Raw genomic sequence first — 13,206 nt, 5'->3', positions numbered from 1 at the left:
ACTTAACAACTCTGGACAACTCTGAGCAAGTGCTTTGCTCCGGGCAAAGAACCTTAAGCTTTTGGTTGCAGGCTGCTGGGCTCCTTCAGGCTCGGGACGCAGGGGATCAGTGTAGGGGACAGAGCCGCGATTCCCTTTGCAGGCGGTCACCCTTCCCCCCCTCCCCGCGGGCTTTTGCACACGACGCGCGGCGGGCGACTTCACACGGGGTGGTGAGGGCCGGGGATAAAGCGGGCGGGCGGGTGCGGGGCGCAGCGACGGGGACCCGAGCGAAAGGTGAGTGAGCGCACGCTGCCATCGTCCGGGCGCGCAACTTCGAGGGCGCACTGTGGGAGAGGCGGCATGCCGACCGTGGACAAACAGAACCTGTTGGAGAGCAGGAGCGGAGCCCGGTAAGTTTAAGCCCCAAGGGGCGGGAATCTGGGAGGCCTCACAGGCACCTCCTCTTTGGCCATCCTGGCTGTGTTTGGTCCGGGCGGGGGCTTGAACCTGGGATCCCGCCAGAGGGATGGGGTGAAGCAAGGGAAAGAGGAAATTGGCGGTGGCCTCGTAGCCCCGGGGAACATCTGTCTCACCTGACCTAGCATACAGATCCTGAACACTGCCTGCTGGGGCGCCCCAGTGGAACACAGTCGGGTGCCTGGAACCCCGCCTTCACTCCAGCACTTTGATCCCAGGCAGCCCTGAGGTGGGGAGGCCCTGTGCCCTCGGGTGCGCTGCACTACATTCCAGGCTACTGTCTTGAGTCAGAACTCTGCTCTTTTTCTGTGCTCGACTGGACGGGCTGCCCTTTGGCTAGTTTGTAAAGACCGTCCTCTAGGCCTGGGTAGGGGTGGGGGAGGAGAGAACGACTTAGAACAAGGTCCCAAGACACACTTCCCCAGCATCCCCCTGTATCATTGGCTTCTTACCTCTGGCCACCCGGCAGGCACTGTTGTTAACTTTTTCTTCTGGAAACACGGGGCCAGCAATACTCCTAGACACTGACTCTGTGCTCCCAGCTGAGCATTCCTCTCCTTCCTTTCACCTCCAGGTCATACTTAGGATCTCTGTGGAAGGGTGAGGCTGGCAGGACCCCTCCTGTGAACCTGCCTTCTGTTGAGCTGGCGATCCAGAGCAACCATTATTGCCATGCTCAGAAGGATGCTGGTAGTCACCCTGACCCCAAGAAGCAGATGGCCCGGCGCAAGCTCTATGTGGCTTCTGCCATCTGCCTGGTGTTCATGATTGGAGAAATTATTGGTAAGGCCATTGGTGAATTAACAGAAGTTGTACATCTGGCCGGTGCAAAGACCCTGAACCCAGTGTGTGTCTTCCAGGGCTTAGAGTCTCACCAGCGTACAGAACTGGGGGAGTTAACTTCTTGGGGGAACTTCATCCTGGGCCCGTACTTTGCAGGTGGATACCTGGCACACAGCCTGGCCATTATGACAGATGCCGCCCACCTGCTCACGGATTTTGCCAGCATGCTCATTAGTCTCTTCTCCCTCTGGGTGTCTTCCCGACCGGCCACCAAGACCATGAACTTCGGCTGGCAGCGAGCTGGTAAGGATCCTCGTGGGCCACAGACAGGGTTGATGCAAGAGAGAAACCCCGGGTCAGAATAGAGATTTTGTTTGAAATTTTCAGTTTTTTTGAGACCCACCTCTAGTAGTCCAGGCTGACCTTGAGATTCCTGAGCCTCACGTCCCTACCCAAATCCTGCAATTCCAAACATGTGCCACACCCAGCTAGTTCGTCTTTGTTTTCATTTTTTTTTTATAAACAGGATGTTGATAGGTAGTCCATGCTGGCTTCTAACTCACTTGTCTAACCCAGACTGGTGTCATAACCTCCCAAGTACTGGAACTGAGGCCTGTACCACAGCAGGAATGGCAGGAGTAAGGCCGAAAAAGCAGCTTCTGCGGGGAAGAGGGTGTCTGCTTTGGCCTCTGTCCCCTGGGAACTTACAATCTGATGGGACAGACTTGGTGCCGGGTATCTGGGAGCTACTAGTTAATAGAGAAGCAAAGTTCACCTTTCTTGCTTAGGAAATAGTGGCCCAGGACAATAGCACCGGCACTCCTGTCACTGTGGATGCCCTGTGGGGTAGGGAAAGGTCAGTAACACCGCCTTAAGCTGTTAGTGCCCTTCTTGATGGCACTCTTCCTTTCCTCTCGGGAGAGATGGCCCAGTGTCCTCAGCCTCCATTTGTCAGTTGAGCAAAACAAGGAACTGGAGGTGGCTCAGCCGCTGGCATCCACTGCTCTTGGCTGTAACTTAACTCCAGTTCTGGGGAGTCTGGGCCCTCTTCTGTTACCTTTAATTAAATTAGGAGTGACCTTACCTTTATTTGGGTGGGAAAAATTAGGCGTACGCCCTTAATCCCCACACAAAGGAGGCAGAGGCAGGCGAATCTCTTTGAGTTCAAGGCCAGCCTGATCTACGTGGTGAGACCACAAAAAACATAAACATCAAACTCAGGCAGTTCCTTTGCCTTAGCAACCCACATTCTAGGATTAGAGATGTACACTGCCATGCTGGCTAGAACACACACACACACACATATACATATATGTATATTATATATTATGTGTGTATATGTGCATATCTATCTATCTATGTGTTTCTTCCCACATTCAGCAAACAAGGTTGAGCTAAATGATTCTAGATATGGAGTTCTCATATATGAGTTGGCGGGATGAGGCATGTCTTCAGGAAGCACCAAAGACACCCAGATCCTGACCGCAGCGGGGAGGGGCTTACATGGAGGGAGTAGGCCTTCCCACGCTTAGGGCCCAGGCTGAGGTTGTTCCTGTGGTTGGACTCTTATCCAGAGATCCTCGGAGCCTTGGTGTCTGTGCTGTCCATCTGGGTGGTAACTGGGGTGCTGGTGTACCTGGCTGTGCAGCGCCTGATTTCTGGAGATTATGAGATCAAAGGGGGCACCATGTTAATCACATCGGCCTGCGCTGTGGTTGTGAACATCATGTGAGTGTGGCCCCAGTTCCCTATACTTGACCCTCCCCTCTTCCCTTATTCCCATATGCAAACCTCCATCAGCTCCCAGTGGAAGGGGTCCATGCTCCCCTCCCAACACAGAATTTCCCTGGTGTACATCCGTTCTCCTTTAGACCTTAGGCCAGGGACATGAGAGGTTATAGGTCTGCACCTCCGCCATTTCAAACCTCCTCCCCCATGTTACATGTCGGAGAATAAACTTGGAGGCTATCCACAGCAAAGGGGATGCTTCTGGTTCATGCTGGACCAAAGGGCAAGTCAGGCTGGCGTGGCTAAAGCCGGTCTCAGTAAAACGAGGGAGGATGGGTAAATCACAGGTTTGGGCCTTCTGTCTTCTTGGCTCTCTTGTCTCAGGTTCCTCTCCTGTACCATGAGGAGATGAACTAGGTGACTTCCTTGGTGCCTCCTTGCTCTGAAACTCAGCTTTGGGGTCTTGCACCCAGTCAGTCTCCCACTGTGGGCAGAGAGCTCTTTGCCCCGTGGCTATGAGCTAAAGCTGTAGGACTAGATTCCTATGCCTAAGAGGGTCAGTCACTGAGTGATGGGGCCTTCGGAATTTCACTCTTGGGAGGCCAGCCCTAATGGATAGACTGTGCCTAGCTGACTTGAAGCCTTTGCTACCTCATTGAGTCTTGTCTGTTTTCTTAGAATGGGGCTGGCCCTTCATCAGTCTGGACATGGGCACAGCCATGGACATGGGCACAGCCATGGTGACCGAAGCCATGAAGACAGCCAACAGCAGCAGGAGAACCCCAGTGTCCGAGCAGCTTTCATCCATGTGATTGGGGACCTTCTGCAGAGTGTGGGTGTCCTGGTGGCTGCCTACATTATATACTTCAAGGTCAGAGTGGGCATGGGGAGGGAGGTGGGGCGGTGCCTGGCTCTGTGCAGGGCTTTTCCCTGTACTAGGCCCTCTCCAGCTTAAGATGAGAAGGTAGAGAAAGGGAAGGAATATTTAATTAATACTGACTGAGTGCTGGCACCTTTTACCTCTACAACAAGCCCAAAAGGTAGGCAGTTGTGCTTTATGCCATTCAGAAAGGTTGTTACTGGTACCGTTTCCCAGCCTAGGACTGTGGGCTGCTGAAGCCCGGGCATTGCCTATCACACAGAGGCAGTGAGATGTAAAATGTGTGTGTGGCTGAGGTCTCATCGAACCTCAGTTTCCCCTATAAAACTATAAAATTGGAATGACGAATCAAATGCTGACATTCCTCTTTAGCTCTGCCTGTGTGTTAGCTCTTTGTGAGGTTGACTGGATGGAGAATAGAGTAAAAAATTCAAAGACAAGGCTAGAGTGAGTCCCATGCTCACCTTGAAAAGAGAGACCTCCCTGATACTGTGCTGGTACGAGGGAGATGGGGAGACCCAGGTGGATGCTGGGAGATGAGGAGACCCAGGTGGATGCTGGGAGATGGGGAGACCCAGTTGGGTGTTGGGAGATAGGGAGACCAAGGTGGATGCTGGGAGGTGGGGAAACCCAGGTGGATGCTGGGAGATGATAGGGAGACCCAGGTAGGTGTTGGGAGATAGGGAGACCCAGGTGGATGCTGGGAGATGATAGGGAGACCCAGGTGGATGCTGGGAGATGATAGGGAGACCCAGGTGGGTGTTGGGAGATAGGGAGACCCAGGTGGATGCTGGGAGATGATAGGGAGACCCAGGTGGATGCTGGGAGATGATAGGCAGACCCAGGTGGGTGTTAGGAGATAGGGAGACCCAGGTGGACGCTGGGAGATGATAGGGAGACCCAGGTGGATGCTGGGAGATGATAAGGAGACCCAGGTGGGTATTGGGAGATGATAGGGAGACCCAGGTGGATGCTGGTGAGCCCCATGTCTGTCTACTTTTCCTGCAGCCTGAGTACAAGTATGTGGACCCCATCTGCACCTTCCTCTTCTCCATCCTGGTCTTGGGGACGACGTTGACCATCCTGAGAGATGTGCTCTTGGTTCTCATGGAAGGTACCTCAGACCTAGAGTTTTGGGGTTTGGGGGTGGGGTGTATGCAGATGTCTGTGTTCATCTGTTGTGTGTAGAAATCAGAGGTTGACAGTGGGGTATCTTCCTCACCCTGATTTTTGTTGTTTTGTTTCGAGACAAGGTCTCTCTGTGTAGCCTTGGCTGCCCCAGAACTCACTCTGTAGACCAAGCTGGCCTCGAACTCACAGAGATCAGCCTGCCTCTGCCTCCCGAGTGCTGGCATGCATCGCTATACCAAGCTCTCACCCTCATTTTTAAAGACCTGGGTCTCACTGAGTAGATTCAGCTGTCCTTGAACCCACAGGGACTCATTTGCTTCTGCTTCCGGGGTGAGTACCATTCCTTGCTCACCTTATTTTAGTTGTTTTTTTGTTTGTTTGTTTTGCTTTTCAGATTTATTTATTACACATAAATAAATATATGCCTGCATGACAGAAAAGGACACCCGATCTCATTACAGATGGTTGTGAACCATGTGGTTACTGGGAATTGAACTCAGGACCTCTGGAAGAGCAGCCAATGTTCAGTTAACCTCTGAACTATCTCTTCAGTTCTTTGTTGTTGTTGTTGTTGTTGTTGTCCTGGCTGTCCTAAAACTTTCTGTAGACCAGTCTGGTCTCGAACTCAGAAATCCACCTTCCTCTGCTGGGATTAAAGGCATGCATGTGCTACCACCACTCGGCTAGCCCTTAATTAATTATTTATTCAATAGCTTATTAAGGTCTCTTACTGAACCTAGAGCTATCTAGTTTCTTCAAGCTGACTGACCAGCAAGGCACGTGGGTCGGCATGTCCTCCACCCCCCTCTCAGCTCTAGGGTTACTAGGGAGGACAGTCACACCTGTCTTGTTTTTGTTTTTCTTGTGGGTACTGAGCACCTGAACTCGGGTCCTCACTTTACCCTCTGGAACTCTCTAGTTAGGCCAAGCTGGCTGGCTAATCAGTCAGTCCCAAGGCATCTGCCCGTCTCTGCCTTAATCTAGCATTACCAGTGTGCACTACTGTGCGTGTATGCTTGTGTGCGTGGTGTTTAGTGTGAGTTCTGGGAGATCTAAAGACCTCTAGGTGCTGTTAGCAGCTCAAGTATCTCCCCAGTCTGACTTTGGGGTTCCCTCAGCCTGTGGCTCACTAATCCGCCTCAGGGGCAGTGTGGCTGTCTGGAGAACCTGCACATTAGAGTGTGAGCCAAAGTCTGCAACCTAACACAGGTCCTTAGAGCTCTGAGTTGATCAGGTACGCTGGTTCCTAGGTAGGTCCCAGCCAGTGCTTATCCGCCCCCTGGGCCCAGGGCCGCCTCCTCCCTTGTTTGGAATGTGCTGGGCCCTGGCTGGTCACGTGGCTGGGCGGCCTTGGTAACACCTGGAGCCCCACCCCCAGTCATCAGGTGCCTATTCCCAGGAAGACTGGGATTTGTTTCCGGTGTTTGGGGTTGCTTTTGTTGGAGATGTGGGGGGGGGGGCAGGGTTTGAATTAGGGTCTCTGTGTAGCCCTGGCTGGCCTGGAACTCAAAATCAGGTTGGCCTCAAAGTCTACCTCCCAAGTGCTGGGTTAAAGCATGCATCCCACACCCAGCAACTTCTTTTTTTTAAATTTTATTTTTGAAACAGGGTATCACTAACATCAGATTCACAGAGATCTATCTGCCTGCCTCCACCTTCCTAGTGCTGGGATCAAAGGGTGCTGGGAACTGAACCTTGATCCTCTGGGAGAGCGGCAAGTGCCCCCCACTACTGAGCCAGCTCTCGAATCCCCTGTTGGTTTTTGTTGTTGCTGGGTTTTTTGTTTTGTTTTGTTTTTTGCATACTGAGGTTTTTGGTTTTTTTTTTTTTAAAGAATCATTTATTTATTATGTATACAGTGTTCTGTCTGCATGTATGCCCGTGTGCCATAAGAGGGCACCGGATCTCATTATAGATGTGGTTGCTGGGAATTGAACTCAGGACCTCTGGGAGAGCAGTCAGTGCTCTTAACCTCTGAGCCATCTCTGTAATTCCTGCTGATTTTAAGACTGGGTCTCTAAATGCAACTCAGACTGGACTGTGTCAGCCTCTACCGTGTTGAAAATATAGGCGTGCACCACCACAGTTGCCGAGAGAATCCACGCCAGTTCGGTCCTTCCCCGTGGGTCTCTGGGCGCCCAAACCCTGTTCCTGCCTCAGTCGCAGCACTGAATGGTGTCTGGAACTCCCAATCTAATCCACACGGTTGTCCCACACTTTAGGCCTTGGGGCTTAGGCCCAAGCCATGGCTTTCTGGGGGGTCAGGGACAGTTGGAAGAGTAGGGTGCTGGTTTGGGGCTTCCAGCTGTCTTCGTCAAGATGTCTGACTTCACAGGGCCTGGTGGGGCCACACCTGTAATCCCAGCACCCAGGAAGGTGAAGCGGAATTGGGGTCCGAGGCCAGCTTGGGGATATATAGCAAGACTCTGTCTAAAATCAAATAGACACCATTTACCTGTGAGTAGAACAGACTCATGGGCTCAGAATTTCCATTCTAGACATAACAGATAAATCCGTGAGGTCATTCCAGTTGTTGTAACAGGACAGACTGAGGGGTGGGAGCCACAGGGGACCTGCTGGCCCAGGTGGCTCTGGAGGGATGGAACGTGGGGGGGAGGGTCGTGTCCCTCACCACTGTGCTCGCTCTTCCCAGGGACTCCCAAAGGTGTGGACTTCACAGCCGTGAAGAATCTCCTGCTGTCCGTGGATGGGGTGGAGGCCTTGCACAGCCTGCATATCTGGGCGCTGACAGTGGCCCAGCCGGTGCTGTCTGTCCACATAGCTATAGGTGAGTGAAGAAGAGAAGCAGTCAGAGGCCTGGGCTGTTCCTGAGGGGTGTGCCAAGCTCTGGCCACACGCTGAGCATCGAAATGCCCTTTGAGCCTTACCATGCATTTATGGAGAAAGATAACGCATTTATGGAGAAAGATAATGGAGGCCTTGTTTGGGGTGGTCCGATCACTTCTGCAGGAGCAGGGACTGAGCGGGTGGGGGAGACACATTCAAGCTGTAAGGTCAGTGCTTTCCTTGCTGGGCTTGTCTGGTGCAGGATAGCCCCTGGCATTGCTTGTCCCCTAGTCTGTCCCCCAGGGGTAGATGTGAGGCCAAGCATCCCACTTTTCTCTCTTCCCAGCTCAAAATGCTGACGCCCAAGCCGTGCTGAAGGTGGCTAGGGACCGCCTTCAGGGGAGGTTCAACTTCCACATCATGACCATCCAGATTGAGAACTACTCTGAAGAGATGAAGGACTGCCAGGAGTGCCAGGGCCCCTCAGACTGACTGTCTGGTCAGACACCATCGGAGGCATGGCCGGGACACGTGGCAGTGCATTGAGTGTCCAGTCAGGGCGCCAGGTTCAAGGCACAGCCTGCCTTGGTCCACGCCAGTGGGACTCTCGGACCTCCTATGAGCCCACAGGATGCGCCTGAGGCAGATGAGACCATCCTTCTCCAGGACTGTGTTTGGGCTGGATCCTCAGCTGGAGTCCTTCCTAATGTCCCAGCTGGAAAGGCACGGAGGCACAGAAGGGGACTCTGGGGTGTCCTATACATGTCCAGACACATGACTGGGCAGACAGGCTCCCTTTTGTAGGGGTCAGTCTCATTGATAAAAGAATTTTGAAACAGACTCAGAAAGATACTTTGAAGATCATATTATTAGATTGTGGGAGGAAAAACACACAGGCCAGGCGAGCTGTAAATCTCAGCACGCTGTGAGGACCTAGGGAGAAGGGAGAAAGAAAGCCATGCCTTTGAGTTAGGGTCAGCAGTGGTGTTCTGTAAACAGCTGAATGGCTGTAATGGAGTGGGGTGTTAACACTGAGAAAGCTCAGCGTGTTGGGGTGAGCCTGCTTCAGGAACAGCACCTGGGTTTGGATGCTATACACCTTGGACTTAGTGGGAGGTGGAAATAGGGTCCCTAGGGCTTGCTAGCCAGCTAGTCTAAACACATCTGTGCAATCTAGGTTCAGTGAGAGACCATACCCAAAAAAGAAGTTGGAGAGCAATGGAGGATGCAGCGTACACACACACACACACACACACACACACACACAGAGATTGAAAAATGGGATAAAATGGGATAAAAGGGGGAAAGGAGAAATCATGCTTTTGAATTAGAATTTGGGGAAACAGGCTAACTTAGCAGTTAGGTCTATTAGCAGAGAGCCGGAAGTACCTTAATTAAAGGGAGAATCATGCCTTTCGCTTCCTTGGCACATATCTGGGTACCGTCAGGCCCAACTGAATGAACTCTACAAAAAGTGTGTGTGGCAGTCAGAGGACAATGTGGTGGGGTTGCTTCTCAGCACTTCATTGTGAGCCTGGAATCAATGGCAGCTTATCAGATGTGAGCTACCCTTGAGGGAGGGGACAGTGATATGGAATGTTCTGATCTTTGGAGCAGGTTAGAATGTTCCATCTTAACCCTGGACCAGGGGTAGAACTTAGCTTCCATTCTTCTGACCAGGAAGAGTTGCTTCTAGGAAACTGGCCTCAAGGATCCCCCCCAAGCCCCTCACTTGATCTTGCCTTTCCCCAGTTGGTCCCCCCTGCAGCCCTTGGGAGCCCCAGCCCATAATGACTTATCAAGGCCACCCCTGAGATGTGGGGCCAAAGGGCACCTGAGGCTTCTCTGTGTCTTGGCCACTTTGACTGCGGGCCCCATGTGACTTCCTGGAGGAGGCCTCTTAACTACAGAAGGACCTGGCTGGTTTCTTCCTTCCTGGTACCCCAGCCCAGGAAGCTGTCAGTGTAGCTATGGCCTTGACACAGGTGGCGGGGACAGATTCCAGTTGGGTCCGTGTCCTCAGTCCCAGGGCAAGGCCACCTCCCTTGACCAGATAGGACCCCAGGAGATTGTAGATTGTGCAAGATGACCCAACCTAGTTAACCTAGGGAGGAGGATGCATCCAGGGGCTAACAAGGAGGGGGGTATTCTTGGAGTCTGGGTGAAGAATCCTTAAAACTGGCTTGTGGTTACAAGACGCAAGAGAGGCCCATCCAGTCTCAGAGGTGACAGGCCCCCCTAGGAAGCCCTGGGCCAATGTGTACATCTGTTGTAGGCCAGTCTTTAAAGTCACTTCTCAGTGTGGGTGACTTACACAGAAACCTGGAACTTCGGGACACCTCCCCCACGGGGCTGTGAAGACAGCCAAGCCTGCCACATACCCAGTGGTTGTGTATTGGTCACTTTGATCAGCGTCCTGGGAAAGGGACTTTGCAGTAAAGGCTCTTGTCAAGGCCAGACCAGCTTCCCGCCTCCTGTCTTCACTCTGCCCTGGCGGGTACGAGGCTAAGTGTCCGCCTCCACCAACAGCATCCCACTTGTAAAATAAATGGCAAGCATTTGTTTGATATTTTTGGAGTCTGATCTTTAGGGGTTTTAAATTTTTTACGTGTCCGAGTGTTTCACCTTGTAGGCAAGTATGTGTACCATGGACACGCACCATTGGAGGCCAGAAGAAGGCGTCAGACCCCCTGGAACGCAAATTAGAGGTGGTTGTAAGCCACCATGTGGGTGCTGGGACTGAAGCCAGAACCTCTTAGCCCTGAGCCTTCTCTCCAGCACCTTAGTTTGGTTTTTGTTTTAAGACTGGTTACTCAGGTACCCCAAGATGACCTAGAAGTCCTGATTATCTTAAAGCTTTTATATAATTTATTTTTATTTTATGATTTTTACCTGCACGTATGTCTGTGTGAGGGTGTCAGCTCTGGAACTGGAGTTACAAACAGACAGGTGTGAGTTATGTGGGTGCTGGGAATTGAGCCTGGATCCTCCGGAAAAGCAGCCAGTGTTCTTAACCACTGAACCATCCCTTCAGCCCCCCCTTTTTATCTGATTATTATTGTGTATCCATGCACAAGTATGGGCATTTGTGTTCCACGGCGCACGTAGGTCTGAGGACAACTTTCGGGAACTGGTTTTCTCTTTCCACCGTGGGTTCTGGGTCACCAGTCTTGTACTTGCACCTAGAGTGGTCTCACTGGCCAGGTTTCTGACACTCTTGCCTCTGCCTCCTAAATGCTGGAACTACAGGTATACTGCAGATACATCTGGCTTTTTCCGTTTTTAATTTTAGATAACCCGCGCTAGCCTGTAATTCCCATCCTCCTGTCTCAGCCTCCTGAGGAGGATTAGAACGTGAACCGCTCACCACCTGACCACTCATTTGACCCTCTCCCCATCTGTTAAAAACAAAACTAAGAACAAAAGAACAAACTCTGCCTCTCAGCACTGTGGCTGGCTGCCTGTGACTTAGGCTCAGGGGTCCTTCAGCTCCTCAAGGTTTGTGTGAAATCAGTGTGGCCCAGGATGGGGAAGATGCTCATGGCTAGGTACTCCTCTAGTCTCAAGTAACCAAGCACCCACCCCTCAGCCTCCATTACCCCCCAAGATTCTGGATATTAGGGATATCTGTGTGCCGTACCTTTGTGCCGCTCAAGAGCTGGTCATTGCTGTCCTTTTCACGGGTGCCAGTGTTCTGAGATCGGTCTTGCTGTGCATGTGGTCTAGACTGGCCTGGGACTTTCAGAGGGTCCCCTGCCCTGCCTCAGCCTCAGCCTCCCGAGTGCTATAGAGACTACAGACATGGGCTCCTGAACTGTCGTCTTCCTCTTTCTTTTAAATAGTATGTGACTCTGTGTGTGTGTGTGTGTGTGTATGTGTGTATGTACACGTGTGCACAGTTATCTGTATATGAACCATGTGATTGGGTACCCACAGAGACCAGAAGAGGGTGTTGGGTGCCCTGGAACAGGAGTTCTTGGTGTCTGAACCACCTAATGTGGGTGCTGGGAACCCAGGTAGGGTCCTCTGCAAGAGTAGAAAATGCTCTTAAGCATTGAGCCATCTCTCCAGTCCCCACACGTTTCATTAAAACCAAGGTTCAGAGAGGCTAAGTCACACAGCCAACGTGAGACATGTCCCTCACACCCTGGGTAATCTCTGTTACTGCAGGGGTTGAGACCTGCTGAATCCAATGCTGCCTTCCACACAGGCACAGCCAATGGAAGGCAGCCTATTGTCCTGCAAAGGTGTCTCCTGTCCCTGGGCTGGTGCTGGCACTCGGTGCCCTCCATCCTTGGCAGACTGCCTAGACGGCAGCTGTGCAGATTCCTCACCCTCAAGTGCTCCTGACCGTGGGCCAGGCCACCCTCCTCCCCCACTTTAATCTCTAGTCCCCTCTTGCACCTCAAGCATCTGACAACTCCTGGCTTCCAATAAACGGCCCACTATCCACACCGGGCTGTGATAGGATCCAGGAAGGACCTGAGTCATACAGGGGCCAGGAGTGAAGCTGGAGAAAGGGGGTGAGAGGCCTCAGGGGACAGACTGTTCCGGCCAGCAACCCAGTCACGGGAGTTTCCACAGTGGCCCAAGCCATCAAAGAAGGAGAACACCTGATACCTTGGGCCTGGATTAGACCCCACCCCCACCGTCTGGAGTCACCCCAGGCCCCCACCACACTCCCCCTTGACCCTGAGCGCCTGCAGCTGCTGCGCGGGTATTTATAGCCTAAGCGTGAGTGGGCAAGGACACGTGCTTTATTTCGGAAGTGATAATTCCAGTTCCAGGTGGACGAACCCAAGAAAAGTCCCTCCCGGACTCGACTCTCACCTACAGGACACTGAGCCCTCTCTCCGCAACCAGCGCAGTTGCGAACAGCCCAAGCTCCAAGTGTGCAGGCCAAAGTGGGCTTCTGTCATATTCCTCCTGAGTTTCCAGACTGGGGGCTACACACACCCGTGCCTCCACTTCCCCTCAATTCGCCCTCTCACTTAGTCTTTAACTCCATAATCTGGCACTGTGGCTCACGCCTGTAACTCTACTTGGGAAGCTGAGGCAGCAAGCCTGGGTTTACAGAGTCAGACCTTGTCTCACTTCTCATGTCCACCCTCCACCTCCCCCCCTCAAAAAAAAAATCGAAAGCCAGGATGTAGTGGAGAACACTTTTAATCCTAGCTCTCTGGAAAGCAGAGGCAAGTGGATCTCTGTGAGTTCGAGGCTAGCCTGGTCTACTGAATGAGTTCAGGACAGACAGGACTATACAGAGAAACCCTGTCTTGAAAAAATGAAAACGAAAAAAGAAAGAAAGAAAGAAAGAAAGAAAGAAAGAAAGAAAGAAAGAAAGAAAGAAAGAAAGAAAGAAAGAAAGAAAGAAAGAAAGAAAGAAAGAAAGAAAAAGAAAAACAAGAAAGCAAAACCAAACACCATACTCCATTCAT

At 52.0% G+C, this 13,206-nt stretch overlaps 1 protein-coding gene across 2 annotated transcripts; it reads left to right on the top strand.

Annotated features, from left to right (window-relative positions):
- Positions 1-240: 240 nt before the first annotated feature.
- On the top strand, positions 241-8,608 carry Slc30a2 (solute carrier family 30 member 2). 2 transcript variants are annotated; one of them, XM_085690525.2, is made up of 8 exons: positions 241-392; positions 1,034-1,242; positions 1,399-1,545; positions 2,817-2,970; positions 3,649-3,841; positions 4,859-4,964; positions 7,635-7,769; positions 8,115-8,608. In XM_085690525.2, exons 1-8 carry the CDS (start codon positions 343-345, stop codon positions 8,258-8,260), a joined length of 1,140 nt encoding a protein of 379 aa, XP_085546651.2. In that variant the 5' UTR covers positions 241-342; the 3' UTR covers positions 8,261-8,608. The 2 variants fall into 2 exon arrangements, with proteins under 2 accessions (XP_085546651.2, XP_085546652.2); XM_085690526.2 differs by lacking the exon at positions 241-392 and adding an exon at positions 553-688.
- Positions 8,609-13,206: the final 4,598 nt, after the last annotated feature.

Source organism: Myodes glareolus, chromosome 6 (genome assembly GCF_982192425.1).
Source record: "Myodes glareolus chromosome 6, mMyoGla1.1, whole genome shotgun sequence".
Taxonomy (NCBI): Eukaryota; Metazoa; Chordata; class Mammalia; order Rodentia; family Cricetidae; genus Myodes; species Myodes glareolus.
The sequence above is the reverse complement of the archived record's forward strand: the minus strand, read 5'-3'. Positions and strand labels throughout refer to the sequence as shown.

Excerpts from the sequence above, each read along its gene's own strand:
- Slc30a2 (XM_085690525.2), top strand. The coding sequence starts at position 343 with ATGCCGACCGTGGACAAACAGAACCTGTTGGAGAGCAGGAGCGGAGCC. Across the intron at positions 1,546-2,816 it reads CTTCGGCTGGCAGCGAGCTG|AGATCCTCGGAGCCTTGGTG; the intron begins GTAAGGATCCTC and ends ACTCTTATCCAG. Across the intron at positions 7,770-8,114 it reads GTCTGTCCACATAGCTATAG|CTCAAAATGCTGACGCCCAA; the intron begins GTGAGTGAAGAA and ends CTCTCTTCCCAG.